The 15,617-nt window shown below is 40.4% G+C and overlaps 1 protein-coding gene across 5 annotated transcripts in view; it reads left to right on the top strand.

The window, feature by feature from the left end:
* Positions 1-4,859, top strand: part of ALG9 (ALG9 alpha-1,2-mannosyltransferase) — a 96,779-nt gene extending 91,920 nt beyond the window's left edge. For 4 of the 5 annotated variants that reach the window (XM_068554240.1, XM_068554237.1, XM_068554239.1 and 1 more), the window contains 2 exons: positions 1,157-1,275; positions 1,567-4,859. In XM_068554240.1, the coding sequence (XP_068410341.1) occupies positions 1,157-1,275; positions 1,567-1,604 (157 nt within the window). In that variant the 3' untranslated portion in view covers positions 1,605-4,859. Of the gene's footprint in view, positions 1-1,156; positions 1,323-1,566 lie in introns of all 5 variants that reach the window. The other variant, XM_068554238.1, reaches the window with a different exon arrangement.
* The last annotated feature ends 10,758 nt before the right edge of the window (positions 4,860-15,617 follow it).

Raw genomic sequence — 15,617 nt, 5'->3', positions numbered from 1 at the left:
AGCACTGCCAGCATCCCAGTTGGGGAGAATCTCTAAGAGGTGTGTATGCCAAGCACGATATCATTGTGTGCAGGCATTGCAGGAGTCTGCCAAACCCAGGGGTAGGCTGCCAGTGCAAATGCCACGTTGACATGACATTTACAAGTTGAGAGTCTGGAAAAGGACTGGCAGTGGGACACCCTTCAGCTACCTCATTTAGGTTGGCAGTTGCAGGGCCAACTTTTGGTTTGTAGACTCAGAAACCATAGTCAAGAAGTAATACTTCGTATAGAATTTAAAACTATCACTGCCGCTTTTTCTAGTGAGTGATGAATCCTGTTAGCCTGTTCCTGGGATGCAGGATAAACCAGAGTGGTAAGAGTGCAGAACCTGGAATCAAATCTGGATTTGAATGAGGGCTTTATCACTTACTGTGTAATAACCCTGCTCAAGTTACTTAATCTATGTAAGTCTCATTTTCCCATCTATAAAATAGGGATAATATCACTTTCCTCATAGGGTTATCAGATGGATTAAATAATATCCTTAAAAGTGTAAGCACTTTTCCCAGTGCCTGTTCAATACTAGGTATTCAATAAATGTGAGGTATTTTTCACATTCTTTAGAAACTTGTGAGAAATTCAGGATTTTAGCTGTTCCTATCTATATTTTAGTAAAAAGTAAAAGGATTCTCTCTTTGACTTAAGAATTGCCAGAACAGTACGCACAGGAAGCCCAGAACACAGTTTTCTCCAGCTCTCTAGGAAAACTTAGAGCCAGAGTCAGGATCATTTGAGCATTTTGGCATCTCTACAGTTTCTTAGGTACAGAAACCTTTGAGGTGTTAAGAATTTATTTCTGTAATAGCAGTCCTTTGATTGAATTGGAATTTTTCTATGGCAAATTCTAATGCAAAGTGCAGACCTAGAGCTATTCTGAAGGATATCCTGTGGCTTAATAGAGAGGCTATCATTTGGGTGCAGGTAAGAAGGTACTTGGTCTTGATTAAGTCTTTTATCAAGATCTAGTAGCTAAATAACAGACTTTTCTGTGCTGCTTGTATAAAATATAATCCTCACCATAGCGCTTCGTTTATTTCCTTTAATCATTTTCAATACATTAGTAAATTCTCTCAAATGATAAAATTCTGTCTTTTCTTTTTTCTCTTGTTTTTCAGATCTTCAAAGTTGTTGCGGGCATTCTATGTTCCCTTCCTGTCAGATCAGTATACAGTGTATGCAAACTACACCATCCTCAAACCCCGGAAAGGAAAGCAAATCAGGAAGAAAAGTGGAGGTTAGCACCATGCCTGTGGCCCCAAAGGACAACCATCCTGTTAACTGGTAATTCCACTGACAGGACTCCCTCCAAGTCATCATTTGTAACATTTGTAATAAAAGCCGTCTGACAAGAATACTGGAATCTGGGCTCTTTGGGCTTTGTCAGAGTCAATCACATTCACTTCTTAATGTGTGTCTCTGTTCTGCATGTACACTTTGTGCAGCTAGGTGGAGAAAGGCCCTGAAGTCCGGGTAGATACATTGCTCCACATCTCATTGTTTTTCTTCTGTTCAATTATTTTACTAGACCGGAGAAGAGTAGAACCAGCTTTCAGGAAGAACTGAAAATCCCGGGACTGGATGTCTGTGTTGAACTGTTCTACACACTCTGGCTTGGCATCCAAGAACTAGCCTCCTTTGGGCCGTATGAGCTTCTCCACCAAAGCTCTTTGGCAGCTCCTAGCAGACCTTCTCGTTCCAATCCTAGTGCTGAAAACGAGCGCAGCCTAATTGCCAGCCTACATGTCCTTCTCACCTCCAGCAAGACTAAGCTTTTCTAAAGCACGTCACAGGACCAGGACCCTGCCCTGGAGGTATCTCAGGAAAAAGGCAACCAGTTGAGGAACTGTGGCTTAATTTCATTACATAGGATGCCTCTTGCTTTCATCTTATTTCCTTTACAACAAACTGTAACTATATGGGTTTGGGTTTTTGTTTGTTTGTTTTTTAAGTTTTAGCATGCTGTTTCTTGAATTCAAGACTTCCCTGTATAAAGGTATCAACAGACCAGACTATAACTGTACAGGACATACGTGGAGAAAATTAACTCTATCAGTTGGTAGATTTGGATGACATCACATTTTAAAGTAATTTATTCTTAGGCCATTTCTGAGGAAATTAAGAATCTCCCTTTTTTAAACAACCCTAGTGAAAAAGACCGGTGTATGTTCATGGCACCTGTTTTTGAGTATGTCTATTGCAAAGCTCATCCTGCATGGGGCACCTCTAGTCAAATAGGCAATGATAAGGACTTAATTAAAACATAAGTATATACTTTACTTTGCTTTTACACACAGTATTTCATAGTTTACAAAGCACTTGCACATTATCTCATTTGATCCTCACAGTCATGACGTGAGGTAGACAAGGCAAGTGGTTTTATCCCCATTTTACAGATGAAGAAACTGAGACTATGGGGCAGGGGGCAGGGGGAGGTAAGGTGACTTGCCCAAGGCCACACAGCCAATAAGTAGTAGTGCTAGGACCAGAACCTGGGTTGCCTAACTTCTCATCCAGTGCTCGTCCCTACTCCTCACTTGACTATGAAAACATTACTTGAAAGAATGATGAGGTTGGCCAGAGACCTAACTGATAACGTAACTTTCTATTTTAAGGAAGAATTTTATCTGTGTTTCTGTGAGTTCTTTGGAGCCTCCAGTCTGCCTGTTGGTTAGACCATCATCGCGGTACTCTGGGATGCAGCCTGGCCTGTGGCAGGAAAGTAGTGCTCATGTTTGGAAGTCAAGCTCCTTTGCAGCCACACAGGATCCAATACCAGTTCCATTCCTATAGTCAATCTGGGGTCACATTACAGTGCCTTATTTCCCTAAGGGTGATTGTGTCTAGTATCTGCAAATAGGATGCATTCATTTTTCAGAGTTTCCATCTTTCATTTTTCAAAGAGAAGGGATTTTCAGTAGGAACTGATTCCAAGAGAGGAGAAGTGACAAGGGAAGAAATGGCTAGTTACCATATAAAGAGTCTTCTCATTCAGATCCCCTCTAAAGGAATATCTGGGGAGGGGTTGAAGAATTGTGAGTCAGTAGGTCTAGGTAACATAGAACAATGATAACTGGAGAGTGAAGATAAACTGGGGTCCCACTCGCTGCTTTAAAGATTTTTGTATTTAATTTTCAATACTTGATTACTGTTTCCCAAGGCAAATATTGGCACATGTGGTCTGACTATAGGATAGAGAATTTTTAGTGAAATATCTTGCCATACCTGCAGTAATAGTGCACTGTCCTTCACAGTGGCTAGAGCTCTTTTTTTTTTTTGCCAAGGTAAATGAGAGAGTACAGTAATGGAGGTCCATGGTGAGTGGCTTTTTTCTAATCAAAGTGGTACAGTGATAATCCATTTTATCATGTTGCATGTTAAAAAAAAAAAAAGCCTTCTGAGCAAGAACTTACTGTAATATAGCACAAAAAAGGTCATGATCAATCTAGGTATTCCTTGGGAATATCGGTTGCTATCCCTTTTAAAACCTGATCTCGGTTTGCTCTGTTCTATGAATATCTTTAGTGAGAGCACAGTAAATAGCAGAACACTCTGCCAAATTCGATAGGTAAGGGATATAAAAATGAATGTTTTTTGTTGTGAAGGTGTTTTTCACATGATACATAAAAGCGTTAAAACATCTCCACCTCAGCAATACAGGGAGGTTAGCTTTGCCTGGGAAGAGAGTTTCAAAACACTTGGTGAGAGTAGCATTTCTCCTCCAGAGAATCAGTGTTCAGCATGAGCTGACCGCTCTGCTCACTGTAAAGTATCTCAGGTACGTTTTTCTCCACAGATTGTTGACTATCAAGGAATGAATGACGGTCTACAGCTTATTGGTAACAACCTTTGATTATGGAGCTGAGCGAGGGAGTTGGGTGTATTGGCAATTCCAGGGCTCTCTGATCTCTAGATCTTAAGCAGCCTTGTCTGAACCCCAGATCTCACAACACTGAGTCCTATTACTGAACCAGTCTGTGTAGTAGCATCTGTTATCAAAGTATACCTGTCAACTGGTAGGTGTCATCTGATAAGAAAGACCACTCATTTTAATCTCTTGAGATTATAACAGAAAAGTGAAGCCCACACTCTTTATTACTGAATTCAAGTGTAGAAACTGATTCTCTGTTTTAAATCAAGGTGGTTCTTGATCCCAACCATTTATTTGGGTCATTTTTTCTAGTTTGGAGTTCTGGGAAAGAACCTTCAAAACCCCATGTAATTCTGCAGCATTAGGTCCGGATTGACCATTTGGGCAGAGCACAAATGGAAATCCTTTATTGTGTTTTGCATTTTGTGGGATTTATTGAAATAAGAATTCACCGTGATTGTGCTGTCTTCTGGCCAGTGTTGGGCAGCTCTGCTTTAAATTTCGTTAATTTTATTTTCTCTGAAGAGCAAAAAGAGGCACAGTTTAATCTTTGCCTCCATAGCCATATTAAGCTCATGTATTAATTCATTCTTAGGCTCCTACATTAAATGCCTTGGGTAAACAGATAAATGGACATGTGCTCAGCTGTAATTTTTTTGCAACAGAAAGATCTGACTTCCATATGGCATTGTTGGGTTTCAGAGGCTCTCTGGTGTTTTGATAAATCTAAATGAATGTTGCCTTTAATTTTTCCAGTATATAATCTATTTAACCGTGAGATTCATGCTGCAAGTGAAATCAGGAAGCACTACAGTGTTGAAGCAAGAGTATTGTTCAATTCATTTGTCTTCCTGATCCTTGTACTTTATTTTACATGTCAGTGTTTACATTACATACTGTATTTTCTGTGAAAGAAAAAAATAAATCTTGGCAGTTTGATTTTCCTTTTATTAAGTTGATATTTTCTCTTTTGCTTTTAGCTTTTAAATCTTTGGTGGCAATTGGAACCTGAAGGAGCTCAACTCCTTCCATCACCCCCACTTTCATCCTTCAGTGTATAGACCTGCCCTCTGTAGACCAAATAGCCCAGAATGTTTATTCTGAAAACTCTGGCAAGAAGCCATTGGAAAACCCAGTGAGGGTTAGTTTAATTTTGTGGAAAAACCAAGCACAGTGGGAACTACTCAGTGTGTCAACATTGTGCCTAAAAGAGAGTTTCTGGGTCCATGTTACGCTTTTGGATTAAGAATCTCTGGGCTTTGAGAGTCTTAATATTCATAGAAATGTGATCTAGTAATAGCTAACATTTAGGTAATTTTCCACTTTGTCAGGGGTTGTCAGGAGCAATAAAACTTTTTTTGTGAATGAATTTCTAACATCATTCCTGTATCTTGCACCTTATAGCCAACAACTTCTAGTAACCATCTGGTTTAGTACCACTGGTTACCAGTTTTCTTTCCATAGGACCCAAAATGCCCGGGAAACTTGGTTTGATTATTTCTTCCAAGTTGTTTTAGAGAAGGATATTTTATTAATATAATTCCAGAAGGGAGAAGTCTACAGCCCTAATGAATTTCTTTTCCCCGCCTAGAAGGTCATCCTTCTCCCTGTTTATTTCTCTTACTTTTAGGGCCAGCTTGAGTCTCCCTCTCTTTTATGAAGTCTTTCTAGACTTCAGACCCCTGTGATTACTTCCTGAACCCTCTTGAGTACCTAGTGTCTTTACTAATGACGTAGAACCTTAACATGCAACCCTTGCAAACCTGTCTCTCAAGAATATTGTTGGCACGTCTGGGGGCAAAGACCATGTCACACTTCAAGACACCTGCAACAAAAATACAGCTGTTGCTTTCAACTTGGTCGATTTTAGGCCACAGAAAATAGAGCAAGTCATGAGCCCTATAGTAACTCAAAGGGCAATTTGGAAGATGTGAATGAGGCTAAATGCTATGTATATTTTAGGAATTCTGAAGGATACATGCTTTCACACAAAGGAGGATTCCTCAGAATACCTTCGAAAAAGAGAGATTGAATTTCCTTTATTGAATATTTTTATCATTACTTGGTTTTGGAGGGTCAGACAGCCCACAACACCTTCTGAATGAATTTGGAGCAGAAAACCTCTCGTCCAGGTGTGAGGAGATGCTCGGTTCCTACCAGATACATGCCCTCCTAGGAAAAGGAAGTCTAACTGCAAGATGACTTCGTAGTGATACGTTCAAATTCAATAATATCAAGTAGTAAGTGGTTTTTTGCAGCTGAAAGCTGTTTTGGCTCTCTTCAGCCCTGGAGTTCACCACAGACCTGGCATTGAAACAAATTATAACCAACAGATTTGATAAATGAAATGAGAGACATTCAGATAAGGGATGTGAGAATACAGAATTGTAGTGAGACGACAGGCAGACTGGGAACTCCTATTGTAGCTCCTTAGAATAAACAGCTCGTGATTAAAACAATTGGGTTAAATAGCATACCTAAGTATGAGCATTTCTTTAAAATATTTAAAGAAATCTTAAGGTATCTTTATAAAATACTTAAAGGTAGCAGGGGTTTTTGGTTTGTTTTTGCTTCTAGTTTCTGGGCTGCATGTTCTGCCTTGACATGCCTAGAGATAAGAGTGTTAAATCGGGTGACTCTTGATGGTCCTATCAGCCAAAAGATTGTGTGAGATAAAAGTAACTTCTTCTGACAAGGGTTTCTTGCAGACCACAACCATGGATTCCAGCCATTTACTGCCTTAGGAGGATTATCTTTGACTTTTATTTGCCTGCAGAATCAGTATTCGGCAATTGGTGCCATTGGCCTGTAATTTGCCGTTTTAACCCTCTAATTCCAAGTTGCCAAATGAGAAGGGTATGGTTTCTGGTCTGTTTGCTAGGCTGCTTCAGCAGCATTATACTCAATGCTGGAGAAGATGTGACCCACAGAGCAGTGATTCTCAACTGGAGCTCCACGAAAGAATCACCTGGGGACCCTTTAAAAATTGCCACTGTCTGCTTGGACCCACCCCCTTCCTCCCAGGGAATTCTGAGTTAGTGGCCCAAGATGGGCCTAGTCATCATTATTTTTTTTAAAAAAAAAACTCCTTAGGTGATTTTTCTAATTACCCACTGCTATTGATATTAGAGACTGGAAAGCAAACAATCACACGAAAGATCAAAGATAATTAAGTCCGCAAAATGTTTGGTGTTTCTTTCCAATTACAACCCCTGCTAACCCAGGCCTCTTCCCCTCCGCAGACCCTTTTCTCTGCTTTTTCTGCCCTATCAAACCTTACCTGTCCCATCTCTCATTCTCTCTGGGCCCGGCTTTCTGGGAAACAATTAACTAATGTGGTACTGAAGCACACTAATGGATGTTAATAATTTACTCTTGTTCCCTTCTCATTGATCCTCTCATCTCAGTACATTTGAATGATAACAATCTGGGAAAAAGGAATGACTAATTTTGGCAATTTCAGACCCATTCAAGTGCCATTTAATTTATTTATTATATGGGAGGAGAGAGTTTGAGCTGGCAGATCCAGCCTTCAGGAAGACTGCCTGGCATTTTTCAAACCCTCTTGGCCTCCTCAGGTAAGGACCTGTGGCTGTCTTGAATAAGAGAATGAAAAAAAAGATGTGTGTGGGTATTAAGCCCTCCTGCTCAGGGCACACTGAGGGAGGCTGCTTTGTCGATCTTATATACTTATCTGTTTGTTTGCGACAAGTACAGTGAAGACTTCCCCTTTGTTATTCTGCCACTGGTCTTCGGAGCTTCTCTGGAGCTGCTGCTACCCGCCCCTCCCCCCCGCAGACTTGAGAGCAAAGGTTAATCTCATTTTGAGAGAAATGACCTGATCCGTGTTCACTCAACCAGCAAGAAAACACCATGTATCATTCAGGAATTGGTCTTGCTCCTTGTCTCCCTATTAACAATATGTCTCTAAGCCTCCTTGGTATTTCCTATAATATGTTCCCATTTTTTCTTGCCCGTGAAATATTTGTGGAGTTCTGTAGAAAAGGAGGCTGGCTTTACAGTGCTACATTTATAAAAGAATCTTGTGAATTTAAAAAAAAAAACTCAGCCCCTTCCCCTTTCCTTGGGCTTTTTTCTATAATTGTGTTCCCAGAGTCTGTGATATTCTAAAAAATAGAACTCAGAGTTTAAATTTGTTGCCATGCGTTTTGGGTTTTGTTTTTGTTTTACTCCCAAGTATCACAGTTTCTGAAAACTCGAGGCAGCCTTGTCTGCAGTGCCCTAGTGTCCAGCAGAGGGCAGCCTGTTCTCACTAAAAATTTCAGCTCTCCTCTTCCTCCAGGAATCTAATTAGTTCCACTATTTGCTGTATCCTTGGTGTCAAAATTCCAGTGTAAACTGAAATATCTGAGTTGCATTTCTTTAGAATCTGTATACTTTAGAATTACGCTCCTATATTTCTATAATTACAAAATTTTCCTGGAGAAAACCGTGACCATAATTTGTGACAGCTGGATCATCACTGCTAACAGTGATTCCCTGGTTGGTAAATGATCCACAGGTCAATTCTTCCCAGTTAATTTTACCTCTGTTGACATGACCTTGATGGTATTCATAGGTAGTAAAGGATATGTGTTTGGTTGAGAGGGGGAAGCAGCTACTTTTAGGGGTAATTACCAGCCATTGACTCATTTTCAAGTTTCCAGACATGAGCAAAGCAGTCTTAACTTTTCCTCTGCTAACTTACTGATATCAAAGGCAACTCAAAGGCTATATGAATGTTCAGGGTTCTCCCCTCCATCAGATGCCAACACATTATCTACAGCACAGTAGCTCAACTTAAGGTAGAAGGGGCTGAGCCCCTATAAAGTAAACGGTCTGAGAATACCTTTGATTTCTCCTTATGTGTAGGTCGTGGGGTGAAAAGCAAACATTTGCAGAAGGAAGTAGAATTTGAATTTAAAAGTATAGGGTATCCACTTAGGCAGATTTAGGCCTTTAGGGACAGACAAGTTCACCTCTTTGATAAAGAAGGAAGATTTCCCTTCTTTATCCCATTTCTGAACTCAATCTTAGAACTATCTGGGGAATAGATTGAGGTTTGGGGGTTTTGTCATTTGGGGGGTTTCTTGTTTTCCTTTTATGTTTTTTTTACCCTCTAGATCATCAGATTTGCTCTGTGCAGAAATAATACGAGTAATAGCTAACACTTATTAAGCATTTACTATATGTCAAGAAGGTTTCAAGTTGCTTCTTTTTCTCACATAATCCTCACAACAACCTTGTGAGCTCGGTAACTATTATCCTCTTTTTAAAGATGGGGAAACTGATACCCAGAGATATTAAATGGTTTGCCCAAGATCACCTGGGTAGAAACTTGCAGACCTGGGATTCAAACCCAAACAGTCTGTCTGGCTCCAGACCCTCTCTCGTAACCATGATCGTACCCTCCTTATTTCATGACCTCTCGTTTGGGTATTGTGCTCAGGTGTCTGGAATGGCTAGATGGGCAGAGATAAGAACAGGGTCTAGTCTTATTCATGTCACTTTTTCAACCACCTTCTTATTCTGCCTTCCATAATCAGAGCCCAGAGCTTGTCCTAGTAAGACAGAGTGTTCAGTCTTTGTAGGGGCTTTGCTTTTCTTTCTTTTTTTTAAAATAATTTTTATTTTATATTGTCGTATAGTTGACTTACAATGCTGTGTTAGTTTCAGGTGTACAGCAAAGTGAATCAGTTATACATACACATACATCCATTCTTTTTCAGATTCTTTTCCAATAGAGGTTATTACAGAGTATTGAGTAGAGTTCCCTGTGCTATACAGTAGGTCCTTGTCGATTATCTCTTTTATATAGAGTAGTGTGTATCTTTTAATCCCAAATTCCTAATTTATCCCTCCCCCCACCTTTCCACTTTGGTAACCATATGTTTGTTTCTGAAGTCTGAGTCTGTTTCTGTGCTGTATGTCTATTGCCATACCACCCTGAATATGCCCACTCTCATCTGTAGGGGATTTTCTAGAACACTGTGAGCCCTCAGCTAATTTTAATTTCACACAGCTAGATTAGAAAGGGAGCTGATTTCCTGAAATCCTAGAAGTCAGTGGAAATTCTGGTTTCTGACTACAGTCCCAGCTGAATCTCTGCTGAGATGTGAATCGTGTGTCCAGGGGTCTTGGCACTGCTTCTTTCTTACTCCTGTGACCTTTTTCCTAACAGTTCTGTTGGGCAGATCAGAGAAAAAAAAAAAGGGGGGGGGCTTCCCTGGTGGTCCAGTGGTTAAGAATCTGCCTTCCAGTACAGGGGACGCAGGTTCGATCCCTGGTCAAGGAGCTAAGATCCCACATGCTGCAGGGCAACTAAGGCTGTGCGCCACTGCTACTGAGCCTGCACGCTATAGAGCCTGTGCGCCACAACTAGAGAGAAGCCCGTGTGCCGCAGCAAAGATCCCGCCTCCCGCAACTAAGACCCGACGCAGCCAAATAAATAAATAAATATATTTTTTTTAAATGGGAAAGAATACCATCTTCAGGGGACACCACAGGGAAAAGCTTTTAGGGGACCTGGAATATTTTAAGTAATCCCTGCTTTTGCTAAATCAAACCTCTGCCTAATTGGGGTCTGGGGACAGTATGCCCTGACGCTGGAAGCTACTTACGTTGGCTGGGTGTAGTACAATACATGGTGATGAGGGCTTACAAAAATAAGGGAGAAGGGAATCTGGACTCTACCCCGTGGACATAGCAGGGCTAGATAGGGAATAGCTGGCAGGAGGAGACTATTAATACACATGTATGGATGTCACTGGGGAAACCAACCAGTGGGAGGCAGAGTGCAGTCTACAGTGTGGTAACCAAGAGCCAGAAGGTGTGTTCGTTTGAATATGTAATAATTTTTATGGTTCAGTATTCAAGAAGCTTAAATGCAATGTGATATTCCAGATTGGGTCCTGAAACAGAAAAAAAGACATTAGTGGAAAAATGGATGAAATTTGAGTAAAATCTGGAGTTTAGTAAATAGTAAAAACCAAACAAACAAAAGGATAAATGGAAAAATTGAAAAATCTCCCATTTCTGTTTCCCAGATACCCATAATCAACCAATGTGGTTAGTCATGTGTGTTCTTCTAGAGATTTTTTTTTAATGCTTATACAAGCACATGTATGTGCATTCTATTCTATACAAATAGTAAGATACTATATACATTGCTCTGGCACTAGCTTTTTTTTTTTTAAATCTTAAGATATTTTGATATTAACTATTTAGGAGTAATCTATTAATTCTGAACATTTTCAGTTAAATTACACTGTGTACCACAATTTCAATAACACTGTGTACCTTGCTTATTCACTTAACACTGTAACAAAGGTTTTTTTTGGGCTGTGTATAGCATCTGGCAAGATAACCAGGGGTCTGTCCTAAGAATGTTAGGGCCCATAATAGGACTCAGGGGCCTAAGACTTTTGAGAAAGGTCACCATGTCTGCTTGATCCCCAGATTTGTTGTATCTTAAATCTACCCTTGTGGTCAGGGGAAGTACTAATTCTGACTGCTGTTCTTCGGGAATTGGGGGCCGACAGACCTTGAACTTAGGTCTCCAGGTGTTCTCTTTATATGTTTGGTGTGGGCACCAGATTCAGTGATTCAGTGAGCCCCTGGAAATCAAAAACATAACTGCTAACAGTTGTGTCGTTCCTACCATTTACAAGGTACTTTACAGTATGGATCTTATTCCTCACAACAACCCCAAGAGAGAAGTAAGGTAAGATTTGTCCCTATCTTACCAATGAGAAAGCCTTCTGGAAGGCCTTGAGTCAGGTCTTCTGACTCTAAATCATGTAGATTTCATCATCCTTCCACATTGGTCCTCTTTGTTGCTAAAGCTCAGTTGATTGGAATGTTTTCTTTCCTGCTTCTGTTTCCTCAGTAGATGATAACTATTAATGGCTAATATCTGAGGGCTTACTCTTGTCAGGTACTAATCTAAGCACTCTATGTGAATTATTTAATCTTAACCACATGCGGTAAGCTTTACAGCCCCACTCTACAGATGAAGAAACCAAGATTCAGAGAGGATAAGTTATTTGCCCAAAGTCACACATTAGTAATTGGTAGAGCTGGGATGTCAATCTAGGTCTTCCTGATTCCACTGTATACTCTCGTAACCACTGTATAGACTGCCCTGAATCAGAACTGTCTCATTTCTTTGATTTGTTCTTCCCAAGAATTCAAACAAAGTTTTGCTCTGGAAATCCAATTTTACCTACGGTGATAAGCTGTGGCACGGACGGAGGGGATAAAGCAAGGGACAGTGAGAATCCCTGATTATGAGTTCTATAGCTTCTTCTGAGGCACTGTGTGGGTCCAGGTAAAGTCTCTTTCTCTTTGTCAAGTATTCCCAGCCATAATATTGGGATTAAAATTTTGCCACAAAGTGGAAAAGAGAAAAAAGGAGAAAATATTGAGGTAAAGTTGAGGGGAAAATATTTGAGTCCCACAGAATGAAGACATTCTTCGTATAAATATAAATTGGAAATATCATTAATGCTACGGTGATAATGACTACTCTGCAGTGAATTAAGTACAGACCTGGGAATCAGTTTCCCAGGGTCATCTTGCTAAATGAAGAGAGTTGGAAAATGCCTGTATGTGCCTCAGGTTTTCTGTGCATGAACTGGGCCACCCACCACTTCCTTGATGGCCTTCTCAATAGGATGACACTTCTGGGTCTGCCCTGAGAGAACCACCTACACATAGTTCTCTCTCCTGCGCTCAGCCTTCTCCCAGTAGCATGACTCTGTGGATCAGATCAGCTCTTGAATGAGTGCTTATTTGCAAAGCTCTGTGAGGAAGAGGCAACCTTAATAAACGTGAGGCAAGAGGCAGGAGGATACGCCAATGTCATCCAAGCTTCCTCAGGACTGACCCTTTTCTGCTGTGACACTGAGAGCTGTTGATCCCATCTGCCTGTGCTTCTCTGTATTCTCCATGCTTCATCTGACAGGAACCTGGCAAGTCTAACCTTGTCTTCCTTTGATTCATTTGATGAGTGAACTGTATGTGGGTGTCAGAACTCAGTGCTTTTGTGCTGAGCATGTCACGTTGTTTCCCAAGGGTTGCCTTAAATCCTCAGCCTAATCTCAGCGGCTGCCTCTGGTGCTCCCTGGTCACTAGTTTCTTGTGGTGTGTGTGGGGCATGGAAAGGAGAACCAGAGGGAGCAACAGAGGGGAGAGGAGGATATAGAAACAGCTCAGTGCCACAGGACTGTATTCGCAGTGCTTTGCTAGCTTCCAGGAATCACGCGAAAGAGGGATCATTATAATCTGGCAAAAACCACAACCAAAAGGGACAGAATTGTTTAGTGATAAGCAGCTGTAGCTGTCATTTGCTTTTTTTGGACAGAGGAGGCCTCCAAAGGCTACCTGAGCAGACTTTTCAGACTCTCCATGAGCAGATGCTTCTTTGTTGACATGGAAATTATTTTTCCAGATGAATTTTTAAAATCAATGACTTTCACACATCAATGAACATTAAAATCACCAGGGGTGCACGGCAAAATGTGCCCCATTCTCAGGGATTCTGATTCAGTAGATCCGGGGTGGAGGCCAGGAATCTGCATTTTTAACAAGCATTTTAGGTGATTCAGATAGTCAGTGGACTACATTCCCCAAAAGACAGTCTTAGATTTAGTGCCAGTTTCCATTCAGCCCAGTGTTTGAAATAGCCTCTTTCTGCTGCAGTCTGTTTGTTTTAATCACTTTATTGAAGGATTTACTAGCATCTCCGCGTTTACTACCTGTTTCATCCCACATCATCGCAGTAACTAGAGAGGGAATCAGAGGTGGTTAGCTCCATTTTATTGGGGGTGAGGGGGTGGGAGGTGGGACTGAGGCATAGGGAGAGGTAAGTCACGATAAGTCAGAGACAGAGGTGGGAACTGAAGTCCAGAATTGATGACTCTCAAACCGGGCAATTTTCTGGGGCCTATTTTCTCAGCTTGTGTTATTTCATAGGTGTCCAATTCATTGTGCTTGGGTAAGCAAAGCATATTTGAGTTTTAAACAAAATAGTTTAGCATCCATCAGTGTGCTAGTTTTTGTTTAGCATACCGAAGCTCGTCTAAGCCTGAGCTAATATCTAGAGATGATATGTGTGGAACTGACTTAATGTGCTTCTTTCTGCGCTTGCTTCCTTTATCATTTCTGAAGCCTTTTCACATAAACTATAAGGGAACAGATTTCTCCTCCCTATGCCAATAGGAGCCCCCTCTGATCTCCTAACTGGTAAAGTACTAAATCAAAAAATCTATTAACTTTCTGCTTCTCAAACGAGTAGTATTTGGATCCATTTCTAAGGAAAAAAATCTTGAAAACCCTAAGTTTACTTAAATTATTTTTATTATCATGTTACTTAAATTTACAAATATAAAGTAGGAATAAAATGTTCTTTTATTTATAGTCCTTATACAACTAAAAAAACCAAAATAGATTTACAAGTTAAATACAAATGAAACCACAAAACTAATACTACTCATATTAATATTATAGTAATTTAACATGGCAAATTATGTATTTTGCTGAGACTAATTATCCCTTGTATTGTGACTATGTTATTGCCTGCGAAAGCTCAGCTTCTTTTGAGTTCAACATGCTTATGCCACCAAGTGACCTATATTATCTCAATTTTCTCACCACTTTTCTGTTAGAACTACTGTGACAGTGCAGTCCTATGATGTGATTTGGCTTTCATTTTGTGCTTGAAAACACCATTTTCATTTTAAATCCACCTCTGTTCTTTTCTCATGATCCCAGAACAATAAAAGCAGCAATGAACACACATGCAAATGTAGGTATTGAGATCACGTGGCAATACCAGGTTAAAAGTAGTCATCCAAATAATCCAGAGTATGCTCATGCAAATCTAAAAAATAATTATCAAAATGAAAACAAAATTAGGGACTTCCCTGGTGGTCCAGTGGTTAAGAATCCGCCTTCCAATGCAGGGGACGTGGGTTTGATCCCTGGTCAGGGAACTAAGATCCCACATGCTGTGCAACCAGTAAGCCCGCGTGCTGCAACTACTGAGCCCATGCACAACAACTAGAGAGAAGCCCAGGCGCCTCAAAGAAAGTTCCCGCATGCTGCAAGGAAGATCCCGCATGCCACAACTAAGACCAGATGCAGCCAAATAAATAAATATTTAAAAAAAAAAAAGAAGACAAAATTAAAACCCTAGAGAACACATGCACAAACCTAAATTGAGAATTACTGTTCAGATCCATTGGTTCCCAAACTTTCACTACGATCAAAAGCCATATCTACTGTGTTTACTTCCAAGAACTCCATGTTTTTTAAAAAAGTCTCCTAAATTGGATTTATTAATAATTTTACTTTTTTTTAATTAATCAAACACATAGAATTACCATTTCAGAGCTTGCGATCACCATAGGTAGCTATCAATCTAAGCTGCTTAAATTATAGTTCAAAACAAACAAACAAAGAGGGACATTCTAGTTATTCCGTGCTGCCCTAACAAGGGTAAATGGAAACTTCCCACTCAATTTTGTAAGAAAGCACTCCCATACCCTCACCTCCTGCCACTGCTGCCTTTGAGGACTCTTGGAGTTCTAGAGAGGTCAGTTTAGCCTTTCTTGTACAAGCAAAGTAGCCACGCCACCCAATTTGGAAGGATTAAAGCTTGCCCTAGTTTTGCTTGATTGTTGTACTTCTAGCATGCTAAAGACCTA

This window comes from Eschrichtius robustus, chromosome 11 (assembly GCF_028021215.1).
Source record: "Eschrichtius robustus isolate mEscRob2 chromosome 11, mEscRob2.pri, whole genome shotgun sequence".
Lineage (NCBI taxonomy): Eukaryota > Metazoa > Chordata > Mammalia > Artiodactyla > Eschrichtiidae > Eschrichtius > Eschrichtius robustus.
Note: the sequence above shows the minus strand (reverse complement) of the source record. Positions and strands in the feature narration are given on the sequence as shown.